Source organism: Pagrus major, chromosome 2 (assembly GCF_040436345.1).
Source record: "Pagrus major chromosome 2, Pma_NU_1.0".
NCBI classification, from domain to species: domain Eukaryota; kingdom Metazoa; phylum Chordata; class Actinopteri; order Spariformes; family Sparidae; genus Pagrus; species Pagrus major.
In genome coordinates, this window is record NC_133216.1 from 5217185 (window position 1) to 5231954 (window position 14770).

General features: G+C 44.8%; 1 protein-coding gene across 1 annotated transcript in view; it reads left to right on the forward strand.

The window, feature by feature from the left end:
* The window catches only part of cdon (cell adhesion associated, oncogene regulated), a 33818-nt gene extending 19501 nt beyond the window's left edge, over nt 1-14317 (forward strand). Inside the window, exons 8-19 of the mRNA XM_073486016.1 lie at nt 1655-1926; nt 2395-2569; nt 3673-3789; nt 4408-4611; nt 5856-6037; nt 6762-6867; nt 8584-8706; nt 8937-9128; nt 9857-10152; nt 10265-10344; nt 11468-11730; nt 13620-14317. Coding sequence (XP_073342117.1) covers nt 1655-1926; nt 2395-2569; nt 3673-3789; nt 4408-4611; nt 5856-6037; nt 6762-6867; nt 8584-8706; nt 8937-9128; nt 9857-10152; nt 10265-10344; nt 11468-11730; nt 13620-13774 — 2165 coding nt within the window. The 3' untranslated portion in view covers nt 13775-14317. The remainder of the gene's footprint in view (nt 1-1654; nt 1927-2394; nt 2570-3672; nt 3790-4407; nt 4612-5855; nt 6038-6761; nt 6868-8583; nt 8707-8936; nt 9129-9856; nt 10153-10264; nt 10345-11467; nt 11731-13619) is intronic.
* The last annotated feature ends 453 nt before the right edge of the window (nt 14318-14770 follow it).

Here is a 14770-nt window from a genome sequence, read left to right on the forward strand (position 1 = left end):
TCTGGGGCAAGTCAAGTTGAATCTTGAGTTAAAGGAACAGTTCAACCAAAAAGATTCAGTCATTATCTACTCAGCCCCGAGCTGATGGAAAGTCGTGTGAAGTTTCGTAGTCCGCAAAACATTTCTGGAGCTTCACAGCAAAATGGCGTTTTCCAAAACAACCAAAGTAGAACGGGACTTGTTTTAAAATGGAAAAGAAAACAACCAAATAGAAAAATAAAATGGCTCCATACAGCTCGCCTGGTGTAATCCTAGTCTCTGGAAAGCCCAAGATCCCAAACTGAGTTGAAAAGACGCTATTTACACCCATTTCAAGTTGAAATCTTCACTGTAGATGATAAGCTAAAAGCGTTAGCATGCATCCCGTCTGAAGTGGGTGCTTTTTGATTGACGAGCTGTATGGAGCCATTTTATGTTTACTTCCCGTTGTTTTTTTTCCATATTAATAAAAGTCTGTTTTGCTGTGAAGCTCCAGTAATGTTTTGTGGACTAAAGAATGTTCCTTTAATGAAAATAATCATTAGTTGCAGCCCTGCTCTCATCAGAAAGGAGCTTCTGTGACGTCCATGAAGTCAGCTCTGTCTAAACGGAGGCTCTGGTCTCTGCTGGTAATCCTCCATGATTTACTTTCACATTCACTCCCAGGTGTTCCTCTCTAATGGACTGACCTTTTTCTGGGAAGGACCTGGCAGCCGATCTCTGTCCAGGTGTAGTAGCACTTACTCATGATAGATCACTCCCCTCCATCAGGATGGAGAGGGCGCCGTGGCCTTAATTGCCTCCTCCTGAATCAGTGTGGTGGAGGAGGAGCCCGGCTGTGGTTGGGCTGTGAGTCAGAGCTGTGGAGGGCAGAGCAGAGAGTGTGTAGGACTGGATGTGGTGCTGGGGTCTGATTCTCTCCGGTATTTTAATGGTTGGCGTGTGGAATGTGTGGCAGCTGGCCGCAGTCCCAGGATCAGGTCTAGTGTTACCAGCTCCGGGCCTGTTTGTTTTACAAAGTGAACCAGTGGCGCACACAAAACAGCCAGAAACTGGACCCAGGACCTGCAGCGTGCCTCTGTGGCGAACCTCGCTGCTTTAACCTCCTTACTCACTTGTTTGGGTTTTAATATTTAATTATGGTGCTCTTTGACCTCAGTGGTGTGGCTCAGAGTGGCGCGGTCCCTCCTCTTGTGGGCTGTGCTCGGTGTCCTCCAAACGTCTGCGAAAAATTCCACCCCGGCGCTGCCAAACTGGTGTCAGCCGTAATAAGGCTCCCAGCGTGCATGATTTGTCCAGGTGGACCGCTCTGGCTCGGGCGAAGATTTAATGAAAAAAAAACAAACAAAGCATGATTATGTGGTGCTGCAGAGCTCCAGGTTTTTCTTGTTATTTTATGTAGATTCAAAGGCTTGGTCCAAATGTAAAACTTTCCAGCGCTGGTTGTCCTCTGTGGACATGCAGGGCCACCTCTGTTAGCCACTGACTGACTGTGATTGTTGCTATTGCCTCAGCTTTTATTATATTGAGCTTCCACAGCATAACTCGGGTCCAGGCTCACAATCAACAAACTAAACATTCACAATAAAACATTTTATAGACCTAACAACTAATTGATTATTCCAGAAAATAAATATGACATTAATCAACAATGACTGACTTTTCTCCATGACAGATCCGCGCCTGGGCTCCACCGCCGGTGTCCTGCTGGAGGCTTCACCATCGCTCCACCCCATGCAGAGCGACGAGGGCCACAAGCGCTTTCTGACCGAAGAGGAAGGCGACACCAACCTGCCGGCTGATCGAGTTGGAGATCGTCCCACTCCAGAGGCGCCGATCATCATCAGCCCGCCTCAGACTCACAAGCCTGATTTGTACGACTTGGAGTGGAGGGCAGGGCGTGATGGAGGGAGTGCAATCAACGCCTACTTTGTCAAATACCGCAAGGTGAGGTGAAAATACATGCTGCCATGTTTCACTCCTTTCTTGCCATTCTCTTAAAGACTGGTTTTTAGTTTTACTGCAAACACATGACCTCTCCCTCAAGTGTTTTGCCCCAAACTAACTGAAAATGGGCAAATGCGGTTTGTCATAAAATAAAAAAAGGTAAGGCCAGGACCTGAACACTTGGTCATTTTCCTGTGCTTGCCTCAGTAATAAGCTCACTCTGACTATAAAACTGCAGCGATACTAGTTAAGACTCTGTTGGCAGCAGGATGCAGTTCTGCAGGAGTTGGAAATTGTGACAGAGATCTCACAGGGATTGTTTCTGAGGCTGTGAGTCAGGCTCGGAAACAGACTGAACTATAAAGGATTGTAGACAGACAGATGATCCTGTTTTTCTCTCTGTCATTTTTAGTCATACTGTTTGTATTTGTCTCTGTGTGTGTGGCCATCTGTCTGCGTGTGTGTCAGGTCGATGAAATGGGAACAGTGGTGGGGAGCTGGCACACAGTCCGTGTCCCTGGCAGTGAGAAGACCCTGCGGCTGTCAGAGCTGGAGTCCTCCAGTCTCTACGAGGTGCTGATGGTGGCTCGAAGCTCAGCAGGCGAGGGCCAGCCAGCCATGCTCACCTTCCGCACCGGCAAGGGTCAGTCCAACCGCAGGAAAAACACTCGGTCAAACAACTGTTATTAGCAGTTAACTTTAAGTCATTTGAAGTAGAAGCATGCCTCTCTGTCTCCATCGAAATCAGCAAAAAAATATCAAAAGCACATTGCGTTTTTGAGTTAGCGGTGGAAGAAAATGTGCTCCTCCAGTTTTTTTTTGCAGTAATATTTAGTGTCTCTACATTCAGAACAAACACAAATAATCGAATTATGTTTGTGATTTCTGGAAAGAGAATTATTTTCAACCAAGCAAAAGTTTTGGCTCAAGCACCTAGCAAAATTAAATTGCTTCAGTTTGTGTGGGATGAGGAAGCTTAATGACTGAAGTAGAAGCAGATGAGACCGGCTTAGGATCAGTAAATACACCAAAACATAAAATGATGAGGCCTCATTACTAAATAACTACTGGATGATTACAAAGATATAATATACAGCCATATACTGTATCTAAAGGGAGGATTATTCCTTTAAATAACTTCCACCTCATTGTCCAATTATAATCCGAGGTACACTCATAATGATCACTCTTAGCATGTTTTGTCTGTTTTTTGAGACAAATAAAAATAAGAACAACCGCAGCTCTTCTAAAAGCTAACAATAATGCTACACCACAGCAGGGCTGACGAAATGTTCCCTGGTCAGAAAAATGTCAAATTCTGCCAAAACCTCACATATGATTGTATCCCAAGGGTGGTTCTTTTACAAAATGATCCTGGACCAAAAAAAAACAGGCTCTTATGTCCAGATGAGGCTCCAAACTCCCAAGAAATATTTCATTTATCCTCTGTGTCTCCTGTCCAAATTGTACTCTACTAGACTAATGTGTTAAAATCAGCCATTAAAAGCCACCAAATGTATATAATTAAAAACCTTTAATACCCTGACAACTGCAGAGTTGTCAAGTGGAAACCTGAAACCCGCCCTGATAAAATCCGAACAGCTCCGGAAAACCGGGAGGAAACTTTAGATTCCAGAGCCAACATCCGGAGCTGCTCCATGTGCTGCTTTCTGTGGAACTGATAGCCCTGAAGACCTGTCGGGCCTTGTTTTTCTTATCCCCTGCTTTTCTTTTTTCCTCCTTCAGAGAAGAGCCCCACCTCCAACAAGAATCCCTCCAAGCCTCCTGTCATCTCTGCTCCCCCCAAAGCTCCAGAGGACAAAACCCCCAACACGCACTTTGGCGTCGTCATACACGACAGAGGTAGGTGTAGACGCGCTCGTCGACTGTCTGTACGGTCCTGTTGCGTTGCCGCTGCAGCTGCTGGACTGTGTGCAGACGACGACCGTGGGATGCTTCTGAGGAAATCACGGGGCTTCTCTGTCGTGTAGATGGTTACGGTCGAGTTCATGACCGGGACTGTGTTGAATAGATCTCAGAGCTTCATGTTCAGATGTGGTCTGCTTTGTTTCTTTCTGGCTTGAAGTACAAACAGTGAGACGATAGTTGACACCCTGTAATGACTCTTTGGATGAGGAATGCTGTAAGCTGTGAGATAGGCTCACATCTCGCTGTGTGGATCTTTGTGTGTGTGCATGTTTGACTCTCATTACAAGCAGGCCGACTTTGCTGAAACTCACATTTTCACTAACCCCCCCTCTCTCTCTGTCTTACTCTCCTGCCCTCTCTAACATTGTGGCTCAGAGCCCAGGCAGTAAGTACACGTTACTCCACGGCATGCAGCTTCACTGTGATGTGAATTCTTTCTTTTTTTTTGCTTTTTGTGTGAACTCGCTCCATCCTCATATGAGCTGCTGTGATGATGCTCTCTGTGTCTCTGCACGACTCAAAACATGTATTCCTTATTTGTTTCCGTCCCAGTACCCGAGGCACCCGATCGCCCCACTATCTCCATGGCGACCGAGAGTTCGGTGTACGTCACCTGGATCCCGAGAGCCAACGGCGGGTCTCCGATCACAGCTTTCCGAGTCGAGTACAGACGCGGCCGCAGTGCGGAGTGGGTTGTAGCTGCGGATAACATCTCACCTCTCAAGCTGTCGGTGGAAGTTCGCAATCTGGAGCCTGGTGAGATTTCATGAAGTTCATAACTTTTCTCTGCAGTCCAGTGAAGCATGACATGATTCCTCTGCACAGATGGTTTCATGATCCTTCCACTAGTAAGACAAATTGGAAAAAAAGACAGATTGCTGTCTTATCTTTTATTTTTCTAACTAGATTTTGATCAATCAAACTGACTCCATCATCTACACAATCACTCATGTAAACTGAAAATCTTTAAACATTTGAAATGAAATGATCCCTTCGTCACATTTGTTTGTCGCCGCTTTGCATCGATATTAGCAATAGAAAACTAATTATAATGAAAACATACAGTCAGAGTTGATATGAACAGTTGGTCAAATAAACAGTGACAACATGAATGGATTGCTGTGGGTAAAGGGGAATCCTGCAAACTAGACGTGATGATAACGGCTTCAAGAGAAATGCTTTGATTTGACTCTTAATCTGCTGTTTGAAACGTGTTTAAGTTTATTTATCAGTAGAAGCAGAGCAGGAACTTCATGTTCTTCCAAGGTGCACTGAGAGGGGAAACGTCTCCAGAAGCACTTGTAGTATGAGTGTTGCTGAAGTGTTTGACCTTTTCAGTTTATTTATTAGTCACAGACAAATACTGGCTCAGTGTTTAAAGCATGCTATCACTGGTTTATAGCCCCACGATAATATCAGGTTTGCAGCTTGTTTTTTTTTTTACTGTATCACAATATTTGAACACAGTAGATAACAGAAGAAACGCCTCAAATGGAATAAAGCTGGGATGCTTTTTCCTTAGAGGGATAAAATGGAGGGGCGTGTAATACGGTACCAGGATCCCAAGTTCCCTTAAACAACTGACTTTCTGCACAAAGTATCATTCAGTAATCAATAATTAGGGATCCCAAATACTTAAAGAGCAGTTTTTACCTCACAAAAATAAAACAGTAGAGACATTATAATATATTATTTGAATACCTTTTAAAATGTTTTGCCTGAAACATCTGGCGGGCCAACCTTGGCCGTGGGCCCCACTTTGGGCAGCTCTGGAATGAAGTCAGACGAGCTGTTTACTGAAGAGGAATCATAAATGAATTCATTTCTGCCACGAGCAAAGCAACAAGAATTTGTTTACACTTCAGCACCTCTCGACTTACAAAGACTCAAATGAATCAGTAGAAACACAAAGCTGGGTATGGTTTATTGTTGGACGTCACAGGATGATGATCGGTCACCGCTGAGCACCACTCCACTATAACACTGCATCTCTTTGTCAGGCTCCACCTACAAGTTTCGTGTCGTGGCCATGAACATGTACGGAGAGAGTCCTCACAGCATCCCCTCCAAGCTCTACCAGGTGCCACAGGCCAGCCCGCGGATCGCAGACCGCCCCGTGGTCGGACCTCACATCTCCTCCACAGACGCCATCAGCGACACGCAGATCATGCTGCGCTGGACTGTGAGTACATACTGACACACAAATGCTCATCACATATCCCCTAGAGCCCCAAAAGACGTCTTCAGGTTGCTTCTTTTGTCCGACCAAAAGTCCAAAACCCAAAGACTCTTTATTTACTGTCATAAATGACAAAGAAAAGCAGCAAATCCTCAGATTTAAGAAGCCAGAACCAGCAAACTTTTGGCATTTCTGCTTGAAAAATGAGTTAAAAGATGAAATGATTATCAAAATAGTTGGCAGCTACAGGCCTGCCTGCCCCTATCTTATTATTTTGTTTATTTAACTTCTACCAGCCACGACAAATTAACCGGGGTGATGAAGTGGCTTTTCCCTCTGCTTCACCTGTGTTTAAGCTGCTGGTGGCTTTTGGGCATCTTGAGACTCAATCAGGCCTTTAATTGACCTGCTGTGCTGATTACAGCTCCACTCTAACAGAGATTAAGAGGTCCTGTCCATCTGCGTTTTGATTTCGCTCTCTTCAAAGCTCTTTCTCCTGCTCACAGCAGATGGATGCAGATAGTTCCCCACATTTACCTAACCTCAGTCACTCTCATTATGTCCTGAACTTCAGACAGACAGTGCAATCACCATCTTGCTTCCAGTCGTGTACATCTGCTGATAACAAGCCCGGCCATTAGTTGCTGGAAAATTTCCTCTCTTTGTATAATAATTGCCAAGGAGATTGCTGCAGCCTAACGTAATCTTTTTTTCCATCCCCGTGCAGTATAGTCCCTCGAGTAACAACAACACTCCGATCCAAGGCTTCTACATCTACTACCGGCCCACAGACAGCGACAATGACAGCGACTACAAACGAGATGTGGTGGAAGGTGAGTGGAAATGCTAATATTAGTGTTTGTGTGTGCGTGTTTCCACTGCAGATTGAGTGTGTAGATGTTTGTCGACAGTCGGGAGGGTAATGGATACCCGGTGTCAGCAGAGGGGTGGAGTGAAGAGGGGCATTTCTGCTGTTTGATTTATAGAGAATGCTGTCCCTGGGCAGCAGGGCTTTCTGAAATCTGTTTTTAATAAATGGTTGCCAGAGCTGAAATATGAGCCCGGTCAGAGGAGAGGGGCTCAGGTTGCTGGGTGGAATGCTAACAGTGGAGCCTGGTACAGGAAGAGAAGGAGGGACGTCCTCTCACTCCGCCCAGCTCTCTAACATCTGACCGTCTAGATTCCCACTAACTCAGATGTCACTACATGTTGGTTGAATATTTTTGTAATTCGGTGTGTATTTATGACTTGCTTCCACTTGATATCAATTTAGTTAAACTGGCAGTAGACCAGTTTTTTGTTTTAACGTATCACCATGAAGTTAATATTGATTGCACAGTGTACTGGCTATAGAATAATGACACCATCAGCATGAAATCGTTTCCCTATAAAATTCACTTTCACTGTGCTGTTTTGTCAGCCACAGGGTTTTAAATCTTCCTGGAAAATAAAGGCTGACTCGTGATCCAGTCAGGCTGGCAGCCTGGCACCATTTCTATCTGCTTTTACGTCTCCATTACAGACTGAAAAAAAAAAAAATCAATGAGTCAGAATAGTTTGCGTTCAGTTGGCCTGTAAAGGCAGATCAGAGAGTGGATGAGTTTCTGTGTTTGGTGTGATGATGTTTCATGTCCCTGACAACCTCTGTAGTCTCATTTAACCATTTGTTAGCATCAATTTTGCTTTGCTAAAACTTTTTTTTACATGTAAATGCTTTAAGATTCTCCAGTGGGTCGAATGTCACAGAACAAAACAGGAAAATCTCTTGAGCTTGAGAGCTTGAGACCTTCAATCCATTCAAAAAACCCCATTGACTGCGAGACCCATTGACTTACTACTCATTCCTGCAGCACTTTATAATTTGAATGGTATATTGATGTATACAGTACCAGTAGTGTGCCTTGTTTAAAAAATATTTGATATCTATTTATTTGTGTTTAAACATCTGAATTACAGCAGGGTGTAGCTTTAGCTTTAGCAGCAGCTTTCTTTTACTCTTCCCTCTCACAACAGTTCAAATCTACATTGGTGCAAAAGGAAGCACATGTGCAGTGATTCATTCTACCTGATATTGAACAAAACACAGCGAGAACAGCAGCTCATTTCAGCCTCATTTGTTGGAAATGTAGCATTTCCATGTTGTAGATCTTCGTCTCATCTGCGATTTCAGAGCACGTAGCGGTGTGATTGTGTGTGGCGGTGCAGCAGTGGAGTGTGTGTGTGAATACTGGAGGCAAGCCAGGACAAACATGAAGCTGCCATATATGGAGCTCGTCTAGAGTAAAGCAACTGTCTGAGCCCTCGTGGGACTGACGGAGTAAAAGAGGAGGGTGGGGGGGAGGAGGAGGAGGGTGAATGAGTGAGAGAGCATGAAAGAACATGACCTCCATGAAAGTGTGAGACATGAGGAGAAGGAGGAGAAGTGAGTTTGCACAGGATCTGGAGCAATGCGAGTCAACACCGGCTCATAGAGGAAGGGATTTCTTACCTTTTCATATCATTTCTTCTCCCTTTTTCCCCTCCTCTCTCCCTCTTTCTCTCCTTCTCAGGTGTAAAACACTGGCACATGATTGGTCACCTCCAAGCTGAGACCTCCTATGATATCAAGATGCAGTGCTTTAATGACGGGGGAGAGAGTGAATACAGCAACGTCATGATCTGTGAGACCAGAGGTAAGAAATGACTCATGCGTTAACAAACCTCCAGCGGTCCAGGCATGTTTCTGCGAAGGCTGCAGCTTTAATGGCGGGTCTGATCGCCATAATTACACAACATAAAGCACAGAGTTTTATGAGGCCAACAACAATGGTTTGCATTTTATACTTTGGTGCTGTGTTATTTTTCTTTGTTGCTAGCGGGTTAAAAGCTGTTGCTCATGTCCCCTCCTCCCTCTCTGCTGCAGCCCGTCAGGCCCCGGGGTCGCCCAGCCAGCACCCCATCACCCCACCTGGCCCCCACCTGCCGGAGCCGCCCAGCCCACCTGGAGGACTGCTGTACCTGATCGTGGGCTGTATTTTGGGGGTGATGGTGCTCATCCTGCTGGCTTTTATCGCCATGTGTCTGTATAGGAATCGGCAGCAGAACAACATGCACAGTGAGTTCAGAGACAAACCCAAAGGTAGCATAATACACACAAAGAGTTAAGTCCACTTTAGTTGTCTCATATTTACAGATATTTGGCCCCCGGACAGCCTGTGAAGCGTTTTCTAAGTGTTCATAGTGAATATATAGATCCCACAGCACTTGTAAAAGTCTTTGTCATTGTTGGATGGACTCTTTACCAGACTTTTAGGATCTGTAAATAGTTGTGGTTTTGCAGCTTAAAGATTTTTGGGGAAAGCTAAGATTGAGTCACAGGTGCGAACTTTCTGGAGTTTACCAACAGCAGAGTGGACTGAAAATTAGAGCTGATTTCTTCTTCAGCGAAATGTTGCCCAAGTTTTGGTGCTGATGCTAGGGTTGTTCTGATACCGATACCAGTTTCAGAAATGCCTCCTATCCTGCCTAAAATGTTGAATCAGGTATCAAAAAGTATGCAAGTCTATGCACCAACCTGCTATGAGCAGCTTCCTGTTCACCTGTATGCAACTTTTACAGTTTTTTATCTGAAAAAGACAAAGAATCAGACAAAGTTTCAGTGCCAAATTTCAGCACTTGATAAACTTGACAGAATAAATTTGGTACTTGACATAAAAACATAATAAAGTTGCTCTTCAGATGCAAAAAAGAGATTAAGGTTAAGGTTAGTTTCCAAACCTGCTGCTCCCTCCGTCCTAACCATTCTCCTCTCCATCACCTCCTCTCTCTGCCTCTTTGCTGTAGAGTATGACCCTCCCGGCTACCTGTACCAGCCAGCAGAGATGAACGGCCATGTTCTCGAGTACACCACGCTGCCCGGCTCCGGCCGCATCAACGGAGGCGTCCACGGCGGCTACGGGCACAGCGGCCCTATCTTACCCCAGGGGTGCCATCACCTCCACCACAAACTCCCCAACGGCTTGGCGCTGCTCAACGGCACCGGCAGCCTGTTCTCACCCGGACACCCACACAGCCACGATGGCACTCTGCCACACAGCACCCGGGACTGCGAGCACTCGCACCCTCACCACCACCATAACGTGAGTGCTTAAGCACAAATACTGCAAAGTACTGCACAACAGCAGTATTTAACATCAGCAGGAGTAAATTCAGTTAGTTTGTCTGAATGTAGTGTTTGTGTTCTCTCGTCAGGGTGGAGGCATGTACACAGCTCTTCCTCAAACAGAGTCGTCTGATTGTATGAGCTGTCAGAACCTCTGCAACAATAACAGGTAAGAGAAGAAGTCTTATTCATCTACTTTAGCGCTGTGTTTGTGTATCTTTTACTTTGCTGTGTCTAAAATCGCCAGCTCGCCAACCTCTACCTCATTTTGTAACTTATTTTTTTTATATTTCAATAAAATGGGTGTAACCAGGAAAAAAATCTGGCCAAGAAATCAGATTTGAATAATGTAATTTTTGCAACAACCCGAGGCCATTCTGTAGTTTAATTTATCCCTTCTACTTATTTGAAGTTATTCCTGTTTGCAATCCAGGGCTCGATTATCTGAGCTGTTTGTCACAAGAGCACAGCATTTACTGCAAACTGCAGTCATTAGTGTCATTAGCAGGACTTTAAGTTGTGTGGGAACATAAAATCTTGATGAGTCATTACAAACTGCTCCTTAAAAAAAAAATCTGGGGGTGAAAATTAGAGAAAAGACTGAAAAGCCTTGTGGATATTGAAAGGAATGATGCATTGCTCACATTTTCTGTAAGATGCAGCTGAGCGAAACACACACACACACACACACACACACACACACACACACACACACACACACACACACACACACACACACACACACACACACACACAGTCCCCCTCCTGCTAGTCCTGTTTATGTACTTAAGGGTCCCCAGCATCACAGTTTACCCTGTGTGCACCCAGCCAGCAGACCTAATGAGCCCTGTGTTTATTTACCTCCGGCTGCTGGGAAAAGAGGGGGTGTGGTCACGATCCAATCGTGTACCGATGGAAGCAGGCTGAGTTCAGGGAAGCACGGAGAAGCTCGCTGCGTGTCTACGATTGGGAACTCCACTGGAGAGTAAAACCACAGTGTGTCACAGTCATTTAGCGGCAGTGAGATCGGACCTTTAATCTCTGGTTTAACTGTTGAAAATGCATTTTGCAGCTGTGTGAGAGCTCCAGTTGTGTTAGAGCTGTCATTGTTTGGTGCACTGTTAGGAATATTAACACAAGGGGTTTCTGTGTCTGGAGGAAAAACCCACAGATATCTGCAGAGAGGAAGAACGACTGAGAGCTGTCAGCGGGTGAGCGCTCAGCAAACACGGGCATCTTATAAACGAACGTGTCCCGCTCTTCTTTCCATCTCCCTCTGTCGCTCTGAGCAGATGTTACAACAAGACCAATGGCACTTTCTCCAGCGGCACTCTGCCACTAATGCATCGCGTGGCACCGTGCCAGCAGGACGGGCTGGAGATGTTGCCTCTGGGCCAGGTTTCGTCGCAGTGCCACGGACCCGACAGCCAGATGCACTCTGGTGACCAGGGGGCCGACGCAGGGTACCAACCAGACGAGCACAATGACTCCTCGCCCTCGCAGCATTCCTGCTGTCTGGTTGGGAACAATGAAAACTGTCCGGCAGACAACACTGGTGAGACACATTTTTATTCTAAATGCCCACCATATTTTTCCAAGTAATTTGTCTTTTTCCCCCTCCACCATTTTTTTGGTCTTTTTCCTCCTCCTCCCTCTCTCCTTCTGGTGTTTTCTCACTTCTGCGTTAATACAGAATCAGTAGATATCAGAGAAACCATTAGATTCTGCATCCTTCAAGTATAAACTACAACTTCTCCCTGCCTTTTAGGCCCTCGTTATTGAAACACCAGCAAACCTTATGCCCGTCACCACTGCAAACCTTTTTCTTTATTGTCAGCAGTTATTCTGTTTAGAAATATGAAAAACTAAAGCGATAGTAATACTTCGGTAGTGCTTTGTTATAACACCTTTTAATGTTTGGATGGTAGAAGCGTCTCTGAATGTTGGCTTGCGACCAGAAAAGCATTTCATCATAAATACAGAAACAAGACAGATTAACATAATTACATCAGACTGACTAAAGGCGTCTACATCAATCTATATGAATATATGAGTCATCAACCACATTGTAGCACGTTGTAATTTTAAGCTCAGACAGTCACAGACATAGTTCGGTATTTTGGGAAGTACGCTTATTTGCTTTCTCGTCACGAGTCATATGAGAAGATTGATACCACTCTGATAAATAAAAGGCTACAGTGAGCAAGCGGTTAGCTTAGCGTAGCATAAAGACCGTAAGGCCCTGTTCAGACTTGGTATTTACATCCATCCTGAGTGACTGAATCACAAGTTCACAGCTCTCAGTACAGGTGTGAGGACACATTTGAGATCACACCACTCAGACCACATTGGAGGTGGTCAGGGTCAATGTGACCAGATTCTTTTAGCAGTATGTACATGTGTTCTGGGCCACATTCGGACCGCCTACTCAGCTGACATCCTCCAAGAAACAGGAAGAAGCCCCAACAACAGGCAGAATGGATATTACACTGTCTGATTTGTGCTCTCTTAACCAGCCAATGTCAGCAGCAGATCTTTGTGAACGCACGTCTGTTTCATCTGAGCAAACAATTGAACTAGTAACCGCAATATCCCCACGCTCCGTTAGAAAATCACATAATTTTGTGAGTTGTTGAGAATTTTTCATAGACAGCGTTTGACAAAGTTTATAAAGTTTCTCCTAACTCAAATATTTGGGTCTTCTTGTAAATTCGGCAAATGCAATACTTTCTTTCTTGGTGAAAAAACATCACGTCCCTTTGTTCCAGTGACTCACGTGTTTATTTGTAAAAAGAGCAGGGAAGTAAGATCCAGCATGGTCGGACTATTTGACATCTTGTCATCACCCCGAGGTTGATGGCTACTCAGCCGAGACTCCAGGAAGTCACCTCTCCTGACCAAGAACAAGTCTGGCACATACCCCTGAAAACTTCAACGTGTCGTTTTTAAACGTTGTTTTTAGTCCAGATTACACAAATATGATAAAATAATGTAATCAGGTTACTTTAGAGCTTAAATATTTTCACACAACCAGGCTGGTTTCCAATCTCTGTGCTAAGCTAAGCTAGCCTTCTCATGGCTATAGCTTTATATTTACTGTACCAAGTGATATCTTTTCATCTAACTCTGGGCACGCAAACAAAACCAAAAATGTCAAACGATTCCTTGAAGACATTAGAGTTACAAAACAAATTCTCGGGCATTAAGTGAAAACATTTACATCCAGACCCTCGTGGTTCAGAACTATTGTGAAATCGAACTCTGACATTTCTTCTTCTTTGTGCCCTACTAGGAAGTTTTTATAAAATTACCAAGCCTCATGTTGTTTGCAGACAAACTATGCAGCATCACCACAAATTACACTGTGGGCCTCTCCAGAATCTGTTCTTGTCTTTTTTAATATGAAGTATAAACCAAAGACTCTCCCCGTCTCCCTCTGTGCAGCCGAGGAGGAGCTGGAGTGCGTGGACACGGAGGGGCCTGTGGTGTGCTGGGAGAGTCTCGGCCTGCCAGACTTGGACTGTGACGAAAAGCCTGGGTGGATCTCCAGCAGCAGCCTGGCAGGAGAGCTGATCCAGCCCGGCCCACAGGAGGTCTGAACGCAGCCCACACACAAACAGACTCTCCCGCTGCGTGGAGAGTTCAGAGAAACCAGCAAAGAGACTGGACGAGAAGTATCACAGAGGACGGAAGAGGACCCGCGACGGGATAGTCAGAGACACTGCACGTTACGGTGACGAGGACTCAAAAGTTGGGATCGACTGAGCTGAGAAGAGCGACGTGGGAAAAGAGAGCGACTACAAGAGACTGAGATGAAAGCCAGATGTAGAGAAACGCAAAGAGCCGAGGAAACGTTGCTCAGAGACTGAAACTGTATCCCACTGGAGGGAAAACTCTTGTAAAAGATCAAAAACTCTTTAGATGACTTATTTATTTTTTGTAGTAGTAAAATATTATTTCATATGAATGTATCTGTTTTAAAGGAAAAAAGTTTGTCTTTTATATTATTTATGCCTTTTTGGATGAGAAATACTTTTTATTTTTTGTTGTTTTGTCCCTCTGTGTTCCACTCGAGTGTGGAGATTAGCAAATGTCCGTGTAAAGTTTTGTAATAATATAAAGAGAAGATATGGAAGAGTAAACAGCAACCTATTTTCTATTTCTTTTCCTCCCCTTCCTTCATGTGCAGCGCAGCCCAGTGAATGATTGCCGTAGTGAGTTTCCCGGCCTCGGTCCAAACCCATCGATATTTCTGGCAGGCCTTTGATGTGGCTCTGTGATGGGCTGTTCCACTGCAGTGACCCCTGAACGGGGTGAACACTCCCTTCACTGTTCAGATTAAGGCTGCTGCTCTTTGCTTCAGTGAATTCTTGATAGCTCATCACTTTACGCAAAATGCACTGTTGCTTCGAGAGCTCTGTTGACCTACTGGCCCCAATCTGTTAGAGAAGTGGAGTAGTTACATTAAAACAGAATTGTTAAGTGTGGGCAGCCCTCGAGCACAGATCTTTGCATGTTTAAACTGAATACTAAAATACTTTGAGATCAAACAGACGGAGTTTATGTGACCAGGAGAATCTCCAGCCACAAGAAAG